The sequence below is a fragment of the Conger conger genome, chromosome 13 (genome assembly GCF_963514075.1).
Source record: "Conger conger chromosome 13, fConCon1.1, whole genome shotgun sequence".
NCBI classification, from domain to species: domain Eukaryota; kingdom Metazoa; phylum Chordata; class Actinopteri; order Anguilliformes; family Congridae; genus Conger; species Conger conger.
This window is the reverse complement of record NC_083772.1, coordinates 24,311,380-24,331,958: the sequence shown is the minus strand read 5'-3', so window position 1 is coordinate 24,331,958 and position 20,579 is coordinate 24,311,380. Positions and strand designations below refer to the sequence as shown.

General features: G+C 44.5%; 1 protein-coding gene across 10 annotated transcripts in view; it reads left to right on the top strand.

Annotated features, from left to right (window-relative positions):
- The window catches only part of LOC133107625 (arf-GAP with Rho-GAP domain, ANK repeat and PH domain-containing protein 1-like), a 64,616-nt gene extending 45,356 nt beyond the window's left edge, over positions 1-19,260 (top strand). For 7 of the 10 annotated variants that reach the window (XR_009704597.1, XR_009704596.1, XR_009704598.1 and 4 more), the window contains 21 exons: positions 2,510-2,684; positions 3,013-3,147; positions 3,243-3,378; positions 3,491-3,593; positions 3,770-3,965; positions 4,669-4,720; positions 5,898-6,061; positions 7,096-7,308; positions 7,388-7,493; positions 7,716-7,863; positions 8,043-8,126; positions 8,259-8,333; positions 8,756-8,873; positions 8,990-9,103; positions 9,526-9,671; positions 9,880-9,915; positions 11,513-11,595; positions 12,378-12,437; positions 16,523-16,586; positions 16,672-18,340; positions 18,479-19,260. Coding sequence is in view for 2 of the 10 variants with exons in the window: in XM_061216640.1 (XP_061072624.1) it covers positions 2,510-2,684; positions 3,013-3,147; positions 3,243-3,378; positions 3,491-3,593; positions 3,770-3,965; positions 4,669-4,720; positions 5,898-6,061; positions 7,096-7,308; positions 7,388-7,493; positions 7,716-7,863; positions 8,043-8,126; positions 8,259-8,333; positions 8,756-8,873; positions 8,990-9,103; positions 9,526-9,671; positions 9,880-9,915; positions 11,513-11,595; positions 12,378-12,437; positions 16,523-16,586; positions 16,672-16,830; positions 18,303-18,320 (2,385 nt within the window). In the remaining 8 variants the exon portion in view is untranslated. The remainder of the gene's footprint in view (positions 1-2,509; positions 2,685-3,012; positions 3,148-3,242; positions 3,379-3,490; positions 3,594-3,769; positions 3,966-4,668; positions 4,721-5,897; positions 6,062-7,095; positions 7,309-7,387; positions 7,494-7,715; positions 7,864-8,042; positions 8,127-8,258; positions 8,334-8,755; positions 8,874-8,989; positions 9,104-9,525; positions 9,672-9,879; positions 9,916-11,512; positions 11,596-12,377; positions 12,438-16,522; positions 16,587-16,671; positions 18,341-18,478) is intronic. The other 3 variants (XM_061216641.1, XM_061216640.1, XR_009704599.1) reach the window with 3 other exon arrangements.
- Positions 19,261-20,579: the final 1,319 nt, after the last annotated feature.

The window sequence follows — 20,579 nt, the reverse complement described above, 5'->3', positions numbered from 1 at the left end:
CATTCATTTGGCCATTTCGGCACTTCCAATTCATTATTCTGAGCGCCAACAGAGACGTTCCTTTGGCAAGGTCCGACTTTCTCTGGAATAGGGTGGTCAGATTCTGCTACATTTGTAAGTGCATGTGTGCTTGTGTGTGTGTCTGCTTTTTAGTAACTAAATGAGTTTGGAAAGAGGGTGAATCCTGTGAGGTATTCAGCAACAATATGTGAGATTAGACAGCTGTAATGTGGTGTTTTAACGGTTGACAGTGTTGCAGTGTGATTACTGTATTGCCTAACAGTGTTCCCGCAAAGGCCCTCCTGTGTATTTAATCGCACCTAATTGGACATTAACCATGTGAAACTGAGCAAACAGAAGCTATTACTGCAACAGTGCTATTGCCACAGAGAAAATGTGTCTATTTCAAAAGGGTGGCTTTAGACCTGTGAATGTCACATGTTGTGGTGATGTGTACACCCTTGCTTTGCCCTGCCTGTCATGCTTAAAAAAAAGGTCAATTATTATATCACAAGACTGTATTTGGTAAATGCATGCATGTTGAATGCTTCCTTCCTGCATCTGTGGTTCAGAGACTTCTGAAGCGTTGTGTAAGGCCATGAGCCAAGTCCAGTCCTCTCTTGGTGTAAATAGTTACTCAATTTTAACAAGGTGATGCATATTTCAACAAGAGCATTTGTTTATTGTCCTACTGATGCCTTCACTCATGAATAAATTGAAAAATAACTCTGATGGAAATTTCACTAATGGAAAAATAACTTTACTGTATACTTTAGAATGAATACTTACTGACAGAATATCTGTCGATTTGTATTGTCGGTTTTATCAGTGTTACTGTAGGCTTTGTTCAGATAAACTTCCTGGTAAAAATTGTTCTATTTTAGTCAGCTGTAGACGTTAATGATTGTAATCAAGCTAAATGTTAACTGGAGGAAGAGACCTGTGACAAGATTCTATGTAACTATACAACACTGTTTTCATCTTCTGTATTTGAGAGACCAATAACTGAAAGACATGCAGTTATCCAAATCCAGTTGATGATTACTTTCTAGACCTAACAGGGTTAACTTGTTCTCAATGTCCTTTCTTTTAGATTTGGGGCCAATAATGGGGCTGTCAGTCATAACCTCATTTAATCTTGAAAAACTCATTGACAACCATGATTTAGCATCTGGCAGACAGTTCATAAGACAAGGGCCGTCATTCTGGTTCACAAAGAGCTAGAGTTGTGTTTCATTAGCACATGAGTGGAAGGCTAGGTTGTGCTCGCAAGTTATCTGTCATAGGGAATGAATCCCAAAATAGAGCCATGGGGAACACCAGTGCACAAGACAGGATGAGGATTTACCACAACTGCAGTCCAGTCTGAGCTATCAACTATAACAAAGCCTGCAATAAAGACAAGTAACACTATGATGGAGCTCTTTCCAGCTTGAAGTACTGATATATACAGTAGCAACATGTATACATTGTAAATAGCAAATGGACTGTGCAGAAAACCTTAATTCTGAATTTACTGCACCGAGTGACTAATTTAGTTATGACAATTTTGGTAGGGCTACTAAGTATGTGTTATTGTAACCACTTCTCAGCAACTCAATGATTTGAGACTGTGAACAAGGTGATCCCCATAGCAAGGAAGGAAAGCTTTTCACTTCTTGTTATTGCATTTACAGTAGGTTAGGTTTTAGCTTAGTATTCCTGTTTGCCATTTCTAGTAGTATTATACAAAGGACAGAGGTAAACCCTAACCTATCCCGAATTTCTAACACTGCATAGAGAACCGGATGTTAAGACTTTAAATAATAACATACCGTAACATGTTACTGGACAGTGGATGGAAATTGTATTTATTGGGGTCATATGTCTGTGAAAAGTTTCTGTTTCTGGTCATTTGGCATTTAAGTTATGTTTTATTTAATTTGTTGTATTTCATTAGTGAAATTATGTCTGTGAATATAAATTGACTAAATCTGTGTGTTTGAATTCATGACTCCAGTAATTTTGCTGTATTTTTCTTTTGTCCTCATTAGCTTTGTGCAAGTCCCTTTCTGCCTCAAAACACAACATGCTCGAGAGCATGTAGTATAGAACAACAAAGCATACCATTTTAGCATGTTTTAGCATCTACATTTTTTATTTGATTACTTTACAATATTATTTCTTGCGTGCATGTCTAGACCATATTCTGTACTCCATGTTAAGCCTAGACTTGTGAGTGATGTTGTAAATGCAGATGTGGTTACTTTTCGGCAGCCAGAATTTCTGAGCGCAGTTATATAGGTTATAAAGGTTATAAAATGTGCCTAGTGGAAAAAGTAGCTTGATAAAAAGGTTTAGAGAGAGCAGTAAAAACTAATGAAAAATGTATTAATTGGATCCATCTACCATAAATACAGCCCCGGTGGCACTGCTGAACAATCAAATTCTTCAACTCCAGTGTGACCAGGAGGGACTTTCAGAGTAAACTCTGTGGTGTATAATGGAGCTGTCTGTTCTCCTCCCTCAGGCCCTGTGCATCAACATCCAGACCAACGATGTGCTGGAAACTCTGTCCCTTGTGTTCTGTGGAGCCAATGTGAACTGTCACACAGGGAACCCAGAATTCCCCAGTCCCATAGCCCTGGCCCAGAGCTACAACCAGCAGCTGCAAGTGGAGTTTCTGAGCCAGAACCGGAACACCGGTGAGCAATCCCATCCCTACACCATTTCATCCCTATAGCATTACATTACCTCATTCTGATGGTCAGGAATCACATGATTCAATCATTAAGTCATTCTGCTGCTCCACTATGACATTATGCAACCATTTTGTATTACTGTGTCAAGTTACTCCATCTGGTTTTCATTTCGGGGCTCGGTCTACTTGGCTTACTTTACTGTCATGTTCAGTGTCCGTACAGTTTATTTATTTTTAGGGAGTGAAATGAATATGACTGAAGTACAGTGTATGTGACCCAAGGGGGTAGACTCTGATTGGTCTACTAGACTTATTTTTTCATCCCACTTCAGAGATTCCAAGGTCAGAGGTTGGAGGTCACATGGACACAGTGCCCTATATGGCCCCGCCCTCCATCACAAACAATGGCTTTCTCTTCAAAACCGCCTCCATGGGACGACCAATCACGGAGCGGAAGGGCAAAGAAGGTGGGACATTCATTCAGTCAGCAAGGCTCAGTTTACCTCAAATGATCAGCTCTGCTAGGCTCTTTAAACGTAGTGTATGATTTATGTTTTGGCAGAGTTCAGTCGGCGGTGGTGTACTTTGAATGATGGGAACTTTAACTATTATGAGAGCGACAAGAACTCCACCCCCAATGGAGGTCTGAAGATGAAGGAAATTGTCTGCCTCGCGGTCAATCCTCCAGAGAAACACGGGTAGGCTTTTTTTCTTCTCACGGGGAAAGGGTGAACTGTCTGAATGTTCTTAACTGTAATTGGACTTGTCCCTGTTCTGAAGCCTAGCCTTCCCTGTGCCCTTCCACTGTAGGTATGATCACACGTTTGAGATCTACACTGACTCTGAGCGACTGTACCTGTTTGGAACAGACAACCCAGACACCATGAGGGAGTGGGTGAAATCCATTACCAAGGTAACCATGTTAGCGATACAGTGCTCCTTGTTTCAGTGTGATCAGAGGAAGTTTGTTTCTGTTTTTGTTGATGTAATAGATAGCTTCCCAATGATGAGCTACCATCATTATGTGCACTCTACTGCCTTCCTGTTCCTTTGCTAAGCACTCTGTTAACATCTCTCTCCCCGAAACAGTCGTTCATCCCAGCCAACGCTGAGGACCTGCTGAACCGGGACTTTGAGCGGGTGGGCCGGCTGCGGTACAAGGACGGGCTGAATCTGCAGAGCCCGCGGGTGGGCTGGTTTGCCCTGGTGGGCTCCACGCTGCACGCCTGCTTCGAGGACAGCGAGGCGGAGGAGGCCATTCACCTGCGCAAGCTGCATGAGCTCTGTGAGTGCAGCGTGTCAGGGAGGGCATCGAGGGATGGCAGAGTGGAGGGAGGCGGGATATCCGGGTGGAGGGATGATGGATAGTGGGATGGAGTAGAGAGGGATATTGGGATGGAGGGATGGAGGATATTGGAAAGGAGTGAAGAGGAACATTGGGAAGGAGTGGAGAGGGATATTGGGGTGCCGGGGTGAGGGAGGGGGGTAATGAGGGATATGGGCGAGGAGGAGACTGAGACTGACATATCAAGTTGAAAAGGAAGGTGAGGGATATCAGGGTGGAGGAGGATATGTCTATATGATGCTAAAATCATTTCACATTGCTGAGTGGCTGAAGGGGTATCAGTGTGAAGAGCTGAGAGGGATGGGGTCGGGACCAGTGGGGGTCTCCTGTACTGGACCTGCTATGTTCACCTTCTGGCTTCAAATATCTTTGCTTTTAGTGCCAGCATTTGAGATAACACTTCGAAGCAGAATGTAAAAAGGCATTATCACCACTAATTACTTTATAGCATCATTACGGTAAAGCAGTCCAATGTTTGATGGAGCCAATGGAATTATGCCAGGATGGACTACATTTATTTATGATCCATCTGTCACTTCTGTAGAGTAGATAATTACGCGATAAGTACATATTTTATACGTTTATGGCATGTGTGAATGAATTAATGTAAAGGTTAAGAGCAAAGCTGTTTTTCTTCCCACAGCAAAACACATCCAACAGGAAAATGAAGTACTTGTTTTGGTAGAAAGAGGAAGGTGAGTTGCGCTTTTAGTACCTTTTACTTAAAGGAAAACACGAACGTTTTGGGAACGTAGCTTCTTGTTTGTTTTGATTTCATTTTTGTTTGATTTCATTTCTGTTTTTATGCATTCACTGGCTCATTTGCCATGTTAGCGTAACATGTTATCTTAGCATAAGGACTTGAAGCCCATAGGAGTCGGAAGCCTACCTCCTTCAAAGTTAAGAAATACACCTTACACCTTGAAGCTGTCTTATTTACAGAATGTATCATGTATATTTGAAATTCACGTGCAGAATTGGTTGAGTACAGTGATCCACTCACCTTCTGAAAGTAGTTCAAATACACATGGAGTTTCTGGAAGGTGTATTTCTTCACTTTGAAGGATTTAGGCTACTGACTCCTATGGGCTTCAAGTCTTTATGCTAAGCTAACACGTTTTGCTAACATGGAAAAAGTCCGAAAAAAGGTACATTTCCAAAAATGTTGGTGTTTAACAATGAAACAATCTTGTGTTGTATACTATTACTTTTTTACTGAGGGACACAGTAATGGAGGATGTGGGAGACTTTCTTGTCAGGGAGGACAGTAATCAAGATGAGATGAGAGATAAGAAGCCCCTTCATTAGTCACTGTGGGAGAGGCCACTGATATGTATGGCAGGGGTTGGGTGTCCACTGGGATCAGGGTAAATGTGGATTGGTCCGTGCACAATGGTGTGAGACCTAGGTGATTGCACTATGAAGCGTTTGAGAGATACATGTAATCGATTCGTGGGTGGGATTGTTCAATCAGGAAGGATTGTAATTGGGGTGATTGTAGGTGTATTTGTACCTGTTTGGTGATGAGATATTGTGGAAGGAGTGATTATTCAGTGATGAGAGATGTGAAGGGATAATTGTTCAGTGAAGACGGAAGTGTTGGTTGATTGCATAAAGAAGATGAAAGGATGGGGTTAATTATTTGATTATGGTAGATGGATCAGGGTGGAGGTAGTCACTAGGACAACTGATTTAGGGACCATTTCTTAGCAATAATAGCTGTAATGAGGAATGAAAATTTGGGCTATCGTAATGTGATGTGGTATCCGGTACCATGTCCAGGGGTATGTCTTAAGGACCGAGTCAGTGGTCAGATCAGTGGGAGGGGGAGATGTGTGCCGGGTTGCCAACAACTCCCATCTACGCTGACAGGACCTTGTACATTGAGGGTGAGCGAAAGCTGGACTTCCTGGGCTGGTCGGCAGCCATCGAGCGTGCGGCTGGGAGCTCGGGAGACACGCTGTCCCAGCAGCAGTTGACAGAGTCGGACGTTCCCGTCATAGTGGACCGCTGCATCGACTACATCACACAGTGCGGTAAGGAGCTGTGCGCAACACCAACCGCATGCCTACGCGCACTGCTTCGCTTTCTACTGACACCTGTCTGACACCTTTCACTAGGTGTAAAATGTGTCAGAAAATAAGAACAATTTAGAAAATAAGAACAATTTAATGAATGTAGCGAAAGACGTGGGGTACATTCCCTGATGACTGATAATTGCTTGTTTTGTCACGCTTTTTTCTCACCAAATAAATTATATGCACCACAAACAGCTGCCAATGAGGATATATTACGGCTAATCAGTTCTGAGAGGGAAAAAAGAAAATTTAAATTTAAATTTGATCATGCCGTGTTTATTTTCTTCCGTGCGGGACCAAATTTAACTCATGTGATTAGAGGAATGACCTGAAATAGCGTCTGGAGAAATATTTCTAAAGTGTATTGGCATTCAGCATCTAATGAAACAATTTTCTTGCAACAGGGCTGCTCTGTTCACTCAGAGGATCATGTGCTTCCTGTCTGCGCAACAATTTAGCTCTTAACCAGCTCTTACCCTGTCACTTCAGCCACTAGGTCAGCAGAATATAGGACTGATATTCTGTTGCAATTAAAACAAAAACACATCAGGAACTGATGCTCTGTAGGGACTTCTTTCAGTGTGATCTGATACTATAAAAATAACAATAAAGTTTACCTGTTACCGATCCTCTAGGAACTAAAATGCTGTTCTGTAAGGAACTACGGACATAACCTGATACTAAAGTTATATTGGAATACAAGGCTAACTTTTAGGAATTGTTCAGCTCTAGTTGTCTGCATTGCTGAGTGTGTGACAGAATTCAGTGGTCATGTGGTGAAAAAAAGAGGTTAAATTGTCTGACCCTTAAGACCCTCTGAGTTTCTCACTAATCTAATCTGATTGCGCTCTTGAAGGTAGCTGATAATCAGTGGCTGTTAATAACCATTGAAATGAATAGCAGTGGTTCGAAATGGAGGCAAAAAGTGCTGGAACATAGCTGTTAATCCTCTCTAGTATGTGTGTGTATTTATTAATATGTGTGTACTTTAGGCCTGACATCTGAAGGGATCTACCGGAAGAGTGGCGTGAACTCCAAGATCGCCGCCCTGCTGGAGAACTTCCGTCAGGACGCGCGTAGCATGAGGCTCAGGGAAGGGGAACACCAGGTGGACGACGTATCGAATGTGCTGAAGCGCTTCTTCAGAGATGTGGAGGAGGGCATTTTCACCTCCCAGGCCACGCCCCTCTGGCTCAAAACAACAGGTAAGGGCAGGCAAAGATCTGCTCTTCCACGTCTCCTTTTTCCCACGGAGAGTAACGCCACCATTTGTATTCCTCACAGCTCTCGGGGAGGAGAGCAAGAAGATAGCACAGTACCAGTTCCTGTTCAGTAGCCTGCCCAGGGTCAACAAGTCCACTCTACGAACCCTTGTTAATCACCTCTACTGGTAAGTTCTCCCTCCCTCTCTCCTCTCTCTGGACCATGATTCCGTCTCCTCTTTCTTTTCTCCTGTATGCTCTCCTCTCTTTGCATTGCTTTTCTTCTCCTCTACGTTCATTATTCTCAGTTACTGCACCTCATATTCTCCTGCATGGGACTGTGTGACCCAGGAAATCCTCTTGGCTCAGTTGCCTGAACATACTTTTTGCTTTTTTTTGGCTTGTGGTAGTGTCCAGCGGTTTGCGGACATGAACCAGATGAACCTGCACAACCTGGCCATCGTTTTTGGCCCCACCCTCTTCCAGACAGATGGCAAGGACTACAATGCTGGCCGAGTCATCGAAGAGCTGATCGAACACTATGTGGCCATCTTTAATGTGAGTTTTCACCACAAACACCACTTCACCACTAGCAACTCAAATGCTCACCATGGCTGAGAAGTGTGAGAAACAAACATCCAGTGACAGTTTTACAGAAAGATGACTAAAAGAGTTATCCCCTGTGTTTTTCAAATGGAATTGCATGCTAGATGGATGTTTCTCTGTGCTTCCTCCAGGTGAATGAACAGCAGTTGAAAACGCAGCTGGATGAGATTACATTCATCATTAGGGTGCGGGAGAACCAGAACCCCAAAGTCCCGGTGAGTGGAAAAATTCACATTTTGATGGGTCTCTTTTATCCAGTTTATGTAATGTAATATCATACACTTTTAAACTTTGTGTTGAGGGATTGTGTGAACGCAGTAGGTGATAATGCGATGTCTTGTCCATAGTCCACCAGCTCAGGAGACTTCATTTGTACTGTGTACCTGGAGGAGAAGAGGGAAACAGCTGAGCAGCATGTGAAGGTTACTATCATTCCATACTTTGACCCTTTTCTCTTCCCTGTGACCAAAAAGCATTTCTTAGTAATAACCTGTGAGTCACTTTATTGAATTCTAGCATTCATCTTATATTTCTGAACTATTTGTATTATTGGACAAGATAATATTATTTACAAACATTCAGGTTCTTAGTGGGAATTCACTTGAAAATTCAATTGGCTGTTGTCATTGCAGATCCCTTGTGTTTACCGTTACTCCAGAAGCATACAGTCATATCAACGCCAAATTGAACAATTGTTTAACTCTGGATGTTTTCACCTTGTTTCTTTGTGAGTGAAAGTTTAACTTGCGTAGGGCAGTTCCAGACCCCGCAGACACTGAATTTTTTCAGCTGCGGTGGTGTGTGTGTGGCACATCCTGAGGGCTTTTTTTTTCTCGGGCCTCAGATCCCTGCTACCATGACTGCAGCAGAGCTCGCCTTCGAGATTCTGGACCGACGGAAAATCTCCTTCCGAGAGAAAGATTACTGGTGCTGCTTCGAGGTGAACGAGAAGGAAGAAACGGGTAGGTCCGGTGTGATGAGCGTAAGACAGAAGAAACTTAAGACGTCTTGGTACGGAGGCTGCATAAGAGAGAGCAGTTTAATGGAAGGCTGGTGGTTCTGTTATGTTTGCTCTCAGAACGCCCCCTGCACTACCAGGAAAAGGTCCTGCCGATCCTTCACTCGCTGGGCACAGACAGCTACCTGGTGGTGAGGAAGCACTTCTCCATGGAGGCCATGCTCGTATATCTGGGTAAGTGAAGATCGAGCACGGGCACACACACTCACACGCATACACACACACACAGTCTATCTCTCACATAGACACAGCACTAAACCGAGCCAACTTTTTAATGGAGGTCTGACACATTATGTGAAGGGCACAGAGGCCTGTTACTCAGACCCAAGGATCAATATCTGTGGGCGAAGCAGGGTTATTTGTCCGAGCACTAAGGTTTTTCAATCCTGTGTCGCACTTTCCTGCTACAAAACCACGTCTGGGGAACATGTGGATGGCCTGCTTCACAACAGTGAAACGCTTACGGCTCTGCCAACTTGTCAACGTCAATCATGCGTATCGATTACGATCCAATGACTTGTTTGTAGCCTTTAAATGAAAGTGCATTTTCAGCATGTTGGCCATGATTGAGCTTGACCCGGTCCATCTTCCCACAGCCAGCAAAGTGGACGTCTCCAAGCATGGCATGATGAAGTTCCGTGAAGGCAGGAACCTGCTTGGCCTGGGCCTCAACACCGGCAGCTTCCACGACCGCTACTTCATCCTCACCAGCACCTCCCTCAGGCTCTACAAGGAAGTGCGGGTAAGAGGCTGAAATGGCCACAGATTATTTTTTTGGGGGGAGGGTAGGGTGTTACAGGCACTGAAGGCGATTAGGATGGTTGCAGTGAAGCTCTTGGACCTGATGTCATATATCCTTGATGAGCCTGGGGCCTGCTGACCATTAAAGAGGTGTTTGTGCCCCCGGGATTCTTCAGAGTAGTAATGACCTCAAATTGTCTTACACGCAGAGTCTTCAAAAGCTGCAGACTCCTGAGCTACTGTGTGTGAGTACACGCTTGGTGAGGGTGCTGTTGGGAAGGGTGAAGGTGACGGGGTGTTGTCTTTCTTGGTTTGAGGCTCTCTGGTGTGTTCTGGATCCTTCTTTTCTGATGGATGAGGACGTTTTCTCCTTCAACATGCCATTCACTTCCAGCCTAATTGGAGGACAGTCATGAGATGTAGCATTCTTGTCCTCTGATAAGCCTTCGATGTGTGGGCTTATCAGTGTGTGGGGCGACATGGCTCTGGCAGTAAGAGCAGTCGTCTGGTAGTCGGAGGGTTGCCGGTTCAATCCCCCGCCCGGGCTGTGTCGAAGTGTCCCTGAGCAAGACACCTAACCCCCAAATGCTCCTGACAAGCTGGTCGGCGCCTTGCATGGCAGCCAATCGCCGTTGGTGTGTGAGTGTGTGTATGAATGGGTGAATGAGAAGCATCAATTGTACAGCGCTTTGGATAAAGGCGCTATATAAATGCCAACCATTTACCTTTTACCATGTGTGGGTGTCTGGGCCAGGATGTTTAGAATGAAACTGATGAGAAAACAGGAAGTCTGTCATTATTGACCCTGCTTTTATTGATAGTGAGTGTACCCTTTTAGGCTATTGTATATCGCTTACACCTTGAGCTGTGTTTATAACCTGACTGAACTGACTGAACAGAGAATACAATAGTGTCATTTCCCAGATATATGTACCCATGTATGGAAGCAAAAAATTTGATGCCAAAAATTACATTTCCTTTTCATTCCATGTATGTAAAACAATGAAAATGCATTAGCAATGTTGAGTGGATCTTGGGAACTTTAACATATGTAGTACTAGCTAACTGGCCGTGTTGGTCAAATATCATTTTGTAAAGTACTACTGCTTGGCTTATTTTCTTTCAGACATCGAGCGACCAAAGGCAGGGGTTCTACTAACCGGTTTTATGGGCTACAGTAGCTAGGCTTCAGGCCTACCCACATTCCGTGGTTCACTAAAAGGCTGCTAACCACAGACTATACACGGCACCGAAATCACAGTGGACAACAAATAATGCCTCCCACTAAATATTGCTAGCTAACAAAGTTAATGATTTTAACGTAATTTGGCATTTAGCGCTGGTCGCTTTTTTCACAGATACAGCCATGACACTGAACTGGAATGTCTACCACACCAACTTCTTACACAGTTTGATTGACAGACTTTGAAAATGAAAATACGAAGGAGGGAATGCATTATCAATAATATTTTTGCTGGTTTTTGACCACATGAAAATGAAAATGATAATGCAAATGGGAGCAATGGCATTTCATTTGATTTATGTCACCCATGTGCCACGAAAACATGAAAATGAAACGATAAAGGGCCAATTTAATTATCATTTGATTTTTGTCAGGGATAATGCGGTTACAATAAGAAACTGTTATTTAAAATGACAGGGACAGGGTTTTCTCATAGATGTGGAGAGAAACTGAACATGAAATGGACTTTGCATTGAACAGCCTCTTTTCCTGAGACTTGTGCGGTACCTGACTGGAGATATTAATGGAGCCCTGGTCCGGGCTGAGGAAACAGCACAGGTTGATTTGGTTCAGGACTCTCCTCTCCACTGTTCCCACAGAGCAACAGGCCAGAGAAGGAGTGGCCAGTCAAGTGCCTGAGGGTCTACCAGGGCATCAAGAAGAGGCTGCGTCCGCCCACATGGTGAGGAAACACGACCCGCCTTTAGTGTGCGACTAGAACAGGGTTCTGTTCTTTTCCCTGAGAGTCCCAGTGTCTCAGGCCTCCTTGACCTTGGTACCCTTGGCCATAAATGTGGTTCTCATGGGCCATAGCATCTGCAGGGCTACTCTGATACAATATGCTCTCTAAGGGTCTACTGATCCTGCTACCCTGGTCTGCAACAGGCCGGGCACCACTTCTGAAACTGTGCCATGATTCTCCAGCTCTCTATAACACTAGTCTCGCAAGAAAGATTTATGCTTACAGGGTGTGAAGATGTGTGAACTGAATGAATTTGTGAAAAGCTTGGGAGGAATGAAAACCTGTGGGCATGTTATGAGCCCCAAAGACAGGCTTCAGTGGTCTTCTGTACCATCACTGACTGGGGATTGTGTGCCATAAAGGTTTTGCTGTCTATCTGATGGCCACGTTTTTATGCTTGTCTGTAAAATTAGGAAGACTGGCACTAGAGGGCAACATAGTGCAATGCAATATGGATGTTCCATTTTTATGCTGTATGTTATAGACCTATAGATCCAGTCTCCCTTACAAACCTGTGATAGCGACACACACTAATCAACCATTATAGACGAGAGATTTATGGGCAATTTATATTTTGCCTTAATTGCACATCATTAACCTCTCAAAGTGAACAATAGCTTAACGTGTGCAGTTAAATAGTGGCTCATGCTGATCATTTTCTGAGTTTTTGAGGGGGGGGGGGGCATTCTACTGTGTTAATGATGCTGTTTTTCCTTTTTTAGCTGGGGGCTGACTGTGATTTATGAAAATGAGAAACCTGAAAAGCACGAGAGGCAGCAATGGTGAGCTTTTAAATTATTTCTTGGATGTTTTGGCAGGGAGGGAAGCTCTTTAATTATTTGGTTAACGGATTGGTGACAGTAGTTTTGCATACTGATTGATTCAGATGGACAGTCACTAACAAGCCGGCTAGATTTTTCCCTGGCTTTCTTTTCCCGGAAATATCTATACTGTTCCTAATTAGATTTATAATGGTAAATTGTTGGCATTTATATAGCGCCTTTATCCAAAGCGCTGTGCAATTGATGCTTCTCATTCACCCATTCATACACACACTCACACACTCACACACCAACGGCAATTGGCTGCCATGCAAGGCGCCGACCAGCTCGTCAGGAGCATTTGGGGGTTAGGTGTCTTGCTCAGGGACACTTCGACACAGCCCGGGCGGGGGATCGAACCGGCAACCCTCCGACTGCCAGACAACTGCTCTTACAGCCTGAGCCATGTCGCCCCACTTTAATCTACATTTAATCATCCAGTAGACTTTATCAAAAACAAATAAATATCCTAGTGTTATTTTCATAATGCCATAATGTTATTTTCAACCCTTTTTTTGACATGTAATATATGCTCACCCTAATCACTGAAGCAGTTTGGTTTGGTCGGGGTTGTAAAGAGTTAAGGTCCGCCCGAGTCTTGAACATGCAGTCTGTTTAATGTTCTATTCTCAAACCACTACACTGTTGTACCTTGAGTCGCATTTTTGCTGCATTAACATCTATATGCTTTCATAAGTACTTCAGTAAATGATGCACCGCTTACGATCACTTGGAGGCCATTTTACATATTTATGTGTGAGTGCTTTGAGCTTCAGATCGACTGCCTGCTGATGTTGCCAGGTAATTACAGGAGTGTGGTGCTCATGTGATGTTAATGACTCAGCCACTTCCAGACGGAGGTGACCTCAAGGCACCTGCAATCTTTGTGCAGTGGCTTGTTTTAATTTTTGTGACGAGAACTGTGACCTCCCCATGATGGGAAAGTTCCCCAATATCTTTTGAGAAAGTGGCACGCCATCACACACGGTAGCTCTTGCCTAACAACCACAGAGGAATTTAAAGGTCATTGCCACCTGAAGCATACACTTTCCTCCCCCCCCCCCCCCGTACGCACGGACATTGTTTTCCTCTCCGTCGTGATGCCGCGTCTCTCTACCCCCCATCCCTGGAGGGTGGCCAGCACTCACTCTGTGGGGGGGTTGCGCTGACAGTGACGCTGAAGCGGGGAGAATAGGTCAGGGCGGAGTTTGGCGGGTGGTATTTGAGTGATGTGTGCAATGCGGACAGGAAGTGGCAGAGTTCCAGCCAGGGCTTCGGAGAGGGAGCACGGGGGGGGGAGAAGCCAGGAAGCCCCCAGGAAGAGCCGGCCCTGTCACGGACGATGATGAACGAATGGGGGATTCTCTGGAGGAGGAAGGGCGGGGCTGTGACCGAGAGATGGAAACCCCCTGAACGAGCATGTCTTTGGGGAAAAGCTCAGTCTCACTGTGCGCTTACCCCAGGGAGACATTTTGTTTTCATAGAGCCATCAGAGGTGCCTTGTTAATGCCATAGGAAAATAAAGAAGCTACTTCATCCTCCCACGAGTCCCACGTGTTTTATCGTCTATTCTTCATGCGTGCACAATGGTCATAAACCTGGCAGCTGATATCAGGTGGCTGACTTGCTATTAATCATTTAGTAAGGACTACTCAGGACAGAGGAAAGTGTTGAAGTGCTTTCATCTCATGGCTTGTGCTCATGATGAGTTCCAGGTAATGAATACAGGCCAGGCTTCTCTATGTCTGTCCAAATTCACAGATGCCTTTCTGTATCAGTAGAATTAGGCACCCTGATAAAACATAATTTGTACAGACTGTAAATATACAGATGGTTATTACTCCTATTTGTGGGAATGAGATGCATCATTCAGTTTTGCATAATCATTCAGTTGCCAGCAGAGCAGTGTGTAGCGCCTTTCATGCTCATTATTTGCGGGAAGCAGACTCCGTTTCACACAGGCGTGAGTCGAACGACACAGACGTGTGGAATCTCTTTAGTCGCTGATGTGCACTGACAACTGCACTTCACTGAATTTCTGTGCTGAGAGACCTCTGGCTACACCATTGGTCAGGCATTTTGAAAAACAACGTCATTGGGCAGGAAGTCCTGATGTATACATCTGTGTCTGGGGGTGGCTTAGTATTCATACATCGAGACTGTGGTTTCTCTGAAATACCGAGAGGCCTGTTTGCTGTGTAGCCCCCTCAGCGGAAAGATTTTGGTTCGTACAGTTGCGTGCATTATGGGATTGGTGAGTCAGAGGCCCTGAGAAAAGGTTGCAGCCCCTGAAAACGGTTTATCGGCTTCTGCTGAATGGCTGATCGCAGCAAGGCAGCAGTCTGAAGATGCATCTCTGTTGCCGGTCCATTATATTACATTACATTAATGGCATTTGGCAGACGTTCTTATCCAGAGCGACGTACAGTTGATTAGACTAAGCAGGAGACAATCCTCCGCTGGAGCAATGCAGGGTTAAGGGCCTTGCTCAAGTGCGGATCTTATTGTGGCTACACCGGGATTAGAACCACCTACCTTGCGGGTCCCAGTCATTTACCTTAATCACTACGCTACAGGCCGCCCTGTCACCACCTCCCTCCCGTGCTCCAGTAAACACCAGCCTCTGTCCCTCACGGTGCACACTTTCATCAACAACTGCACTTGTCTGGAGCACTTTCTCCTGTAGACACCGGGTGAAGAGAGTAGGCTGGAGGAGAGAGAGAACCGAGGCTCATCTGGCGTCGGGGGACCGGAGGGGAGGGGTGCAGGTGCGAAGCTGCCGATCGGTGGTGGCTCGGGCCGTGTAGTGACAGCGGGGGACCCCGCTGCACCTCGTGGTGTGGCCACAGCTATCCGTTTTCAATTCCACTGAGGTGGCGGGTGACAGATCAAAGACACTGCAGAGCCTTCGCTTTCACCCCGGTAGCGCACACCTGTGCACTGTGTGTTTTTTTATTTTTTAAAATTTTATTCTGTTTTATTTCTGGTTTGTCGGTACTGCCTGGCTCTGTCTGTGCTTCTGTCCCTTAAATCCTGAGGAGAGGTGTGGGGAACAGTCCCTCCAGCTCTCTGCATTACTGAGAGGAAGCTTCAGTCCTGTAAATGGTTGCCTTCCGTAATGATCGGTGTAGATTAGATTTCAGTCTGACAGAATTCTTGTAACTGGCCTTCACCTTGCAGCAGAAGGCTGGAGTCATTAGTCATGACCAAAAGTTTACACTGTAGACAGTGAAAACTCAGTAAATACACACACACACACACACACAAACATGCGCACACACACATGCATGCATGTGGACACATGCATACACACGCATGACCCACACACACACACACACACACACACACACACACACACAGGCACAAGCTGACACACACTTGCCCACTTAAACCATAGTCTGCACAGAAATGGTTTATACACAACGTGCATGGTTTCACAGACACACAGGGTTTCACACACACACACACACACACACACAGACACAGACACAGACACACACTCACAGGGTGTGCACGGACAGCTCTCAGGGATGTCTAATGAGTAGCTGAGAAGACTGAGCTCTCAGCCTCGATCGCATGTGAAAATCGATATTCCAGAAAAAAGTTTTTATCTGAAAAGCAGAAATTGAGCCTCTCCCAGATGTGGCTACTGCCGGCTCTGGACTCTAATGAAATGTCCTGCTGGGACCTCACCCCTCAGTTAGTACATTGCTGTTCCCGCCCGTTTTGCCTCTTCCCTCATGAAACCAAACATGATGAAAGGAAACCTTTCTGTCTGTGTGAACAGTGAGGGCTCTGCGTTATTTGCAGAGCTTGGGCTGTACCGTGAACTCTGTGAGGGGCAGGATTGTCGATGTCGTGGCCATGGTGCTTGTGTGCGTGTGAGTGTGTGACACGGGGAACAGCCACACTTGTTTTGACCTGCAACGATGTAATGAACGCATCCTCGTCAATCTGGCTGTTCTACAGGTTTACTGTCTATGCCATTACATGTTGCGTGTGCGCGCTGTTAACGCGTGTTCACGTGTCTTCATCTCTCTCCGCAGGTACCTGTGCTGTGACACGCAGAGCGAGATGAGGGAGTGGTTTGCCACCTTTCTGAGCATCCAGGTAAGTGGACTTCCTGTTTCCCCCCCCCCCCTGTACACAAACGGGTTCCCGTGTGAATGACGGTCTCTGGCTCTCCCTCTCCCAGCACGAGGGCAGCGTGTGGCCGGCAGAGACCATAAAGATGCGGACGAGCCGGACTGTGGCCCTGGACGCCAGGTTGGGTAACGTGTCCCTAATCCCGCTGCGCGGCAGTGAGAACGAGATGAGGAACAGCGTCGCTGCTTTCACTGCTGACCCACTTGCTGTGAGTCAATCAACCAATCAGGGCTGAGCGCACCACTGACGACGCAATCGTTCAGCTCTGCCCAGCTCAAGCCCAGTTCGGCCCGAGAGAGGGAAGTGCTCTCAGCGGGGGGGAAAGCCCCTCGTCAGAACTCCTTGTGTCCCTGCTTGCATGGGACTGAAAATGGGCAGAGTTGACCGTTTGGTCGAGTGTTCATTGTACCCCTCAAGTGGCCGGTGGCTTGTGTCCCATCACAGGTTCTACATCCCCCAGCCAGTTGACATCGGGCACAAAGGGCACTCTGGGATATCGGGGAGTGATTACTGCTGTTTTTGTTGGTGCCTTTTGATTGTGGAGAAATCTGTTGAAGTGGCTTATTATATTTCGCTTATCCTACTTAAAGGGCATTCTCCATTTTCTTTTTCAACCTGGGTGTTATTTTTCTAGTATTTTTTCATTTTTCACAGTGGAGATTTTTTTTAAATCCGTGTCACCAGCTTGACATCGGCATCTGTGGGGCATATCAAGATATAGTTTCAGTTTACCTGAAGTCCAGTTTATCTAAACCTCGTATTTGGAAGTGAAAACTAATGTGAAAGTTCAAATGTATTTAATGAAGTTAAAGGTAAACATATTCTGTTGCATGCTATTTCAATTTACATGCCTATTCTGTGCACAGGCATATTTACAGTGGGATGTGGCTCGCTTTTAGAAGCTAACATCCAAATCCTAAATCTATTGCAATGGCTGATTACTCAAAATAGGTAGAATAATTATAAGTTGTGTCAATTCTGAAAGTAGTAATGGCATGCAACAGAATATGAAATTTAAACTTTCACTTCCAAATTAGAGGTTTATATGAATTTAACCTATTTATGGATATGCCTCAAAGATGGCATTGTGAAGCTAGTGACATGGAGAAATAAACATCTTCAATAAGGTGCATTCAGGTGCATAAAATACTACTAGAACCCACAGAAGTTACGGAAAATAATACGCAGGTTGGAAAAATTGTTCTTTGGGCTCTTCTCTGGTCAGCAGCTTAAATGATTTTACTCATGTGTGTATGTATTTGTAAAAGAATATACCTGAAGAAGGTGCCTACATCTGTGCATGTGTGCAGTCATAGTGCATACTGTATACGGTTGTGGCTAGTGTGTATACAGCTTTGTGTATATTTTGTCCTGGGTAAGTAATTTCATGGATAAGTATGCATCTATCAATATGTCACCAAGACGTGCACATTGTTTTACTTCTTATTACTTTTTACATTACATTACAAAGAATTTAGCAGATTCTCTTATCCAGAGTGACGTACAACGAAGTGCAGATCGAACACAGGAACAAGTGGGAAGAGGACCCTAGAGGACTTTGTGTTCTTGTTTTATTTTTGAAATGTTACCATACCTACAGTAAATGATTTTGCTCAGTTCCACCAATGGCATATATCTGCTCAGTGTTGTCACTAAAAATGCACACATTCTGTTTTCCAGCTTTTCAGGGATGTATGATAGTACAGCCTGACATTAAGGTAAGAGATGTGCAGTAGTTTTGGATTATGAACTGGATGCATGTTAAGAAATAAAAATGAAATGCTGTGCGGTCATAGATAATCAAGCCCATGTTCTTTCTTTGAGTGAAAGTCGGCCCCTCTCTTGATTCACCACAGGGCAGTGACCAGCAGAGGGCAGCCTTGCGCAGGACGGCTATGTGAAGGCCAAGACCCATTTCTTCGTAGAACATTCCAGAACCTCCTGATCACAAGGACTGTATGAACAGACTAGTCTTGTGGTGCTGCGCACACACCTCCCCCTATAACCCAGTGGGAGCAGAGACGTGGGACTGCCACCGACAGGGCTGAGGCTCGGAGCTGTTTCCTCCCGTGGTCTGTCGGGTCCAGGGCGAGCCTGACCATGTGGCTGGGGAATGGACGTCTGTAGAATCCCCTTCCTCCATTCCCCTGCCCATTTTCTCCTTCACACGTATCCCATGAGGACTTCTAGATCGGTGCCTTCCCACTAGCTCAGGTGGACATGCCCCCCACCCTATACCATCCTCTGTCATTGACAGACTGTACCATACCTGTTGCCTAACTCTGTAACTGAAAATATGAGCATCTCTGCCTGTGGACCTTACTGGAGCCAGTTTGTTGAGCTGAAAACCTGCCCCGCACTTGATTGTCAGGGGTTTAATCGGGGACTGACCGTTTACTGTCGGACTTTGTAAAGGACTCTTGTATCTGTGCTGAGCTGAATTTACATTCGGCTGCCTTTAAGATTATTAGTCGGGCCAGACTTGTAACATTTCAGACCATTCCAATTAAGGTTATGAATTGCAGTATTTTAAGAGACTTGGCAGTGTTTTCTAATGGTAAGTAATGTTTATAGGTTTTGCTGTAATTAATTAAATAAACACTTGGTTGACTCGGTAGAAGAGTTAACTGCTTCAGTATTTGATTGCACCGGTTACTAATTCTTTAAGTTCTAAGCAAATGTACATTATTATGACAAAGGGTAGCCGACTCCTGGTTCAGTATTCTTTTTTTAATTGTCTTCGTCCTCATCAGGTTTAGCCAAAACCTGATTTGCTTTTTGGTTTAATGCGACTTCTTGAATTATTTATTGGGCAACAGCAGAATTTAAATCATCCTCCTAGTAAACTGTGATGGATTATTATATCAATTTTTAGAATTTTATTTTAAAGAAATCACTGAAGAATTCACAGAGAATAGAATCACTTCAGATGTTATGAGGACTGTAAGCTCTATATGTACAAAGGAAGCACCGAATCAGAATCTGTTGCAGGTATGTTCTCCATTGTATGTTCCTTTGCAAATTAATAAATGTTAGAGAGAAATTAGTAAGCAGTCCTTTCAAAGATAATTTTTCATAGACAGCTCGAATGACACATTTATTTAAGTTACCGTTGTCTTCCTTAAAATTACACAGTATCATTATCTCCATTAAAATGTTCATAAAGCAGCCATGTTGTAAATTTAAGAAGCTTGTTAATCTATGTTAACAATATGGAGCGTGTCAGTGGTACTACAGCAACTCTGCACTGTAGTAATGGATGTAAGGGATGTTGCTCTCGGCAAATATTTTTAATTGCCTCATCTTTCTACTCAAATTTTTGAGAGGAAAGGTGGAGGTAAAATGTCACCAGTAATACAATATGAGTGTTTTTATTCATTACCGTGAAATGGACTCAGCTGATGGAATTGCCAATAGCATTAGCCGTGTATGACTTCTTTATTTTTACACAGTGTTCTGTCCCAATTTCCCCTACCAGAAATTCTCAAGCACCCTTATAAAACAATCCCATTTCTGCATATGGCCTCCATCACTTCTGGAGAGTGCTTTTAATACACGTCCTGAAGCTTCTGCTGTCTGCTGTCTGCTGTCTGAGCCATGCAGCTACTGAGATGGACAGACATCTGGCAACCCTCCCTCTCCTGGCTGCAGCCAATTACAACTCACCTCATTATGGGCCCTGGATTAAGATTTTGATCATTATGGACCCTGATTTAAGATTTTGATCATTATGGACCCTGATTTAAGATTTATATCATTATGGACCCTGGATTAAGACTTAGATTAAATTCACAGGCCTCCCAATGTCTAATTCTACGGAATGGAGCATCTTTCTTTTAAAAGTAATAGGATTTTTGTTTCCTTTCAGCACTGTTTAGAGTATGTCACCTCCAGTGATGGGTTTCTACCTGAAGTGGCGAGTTGATGTTCATCAGTTTGGACCCATCTCTCCTGGTG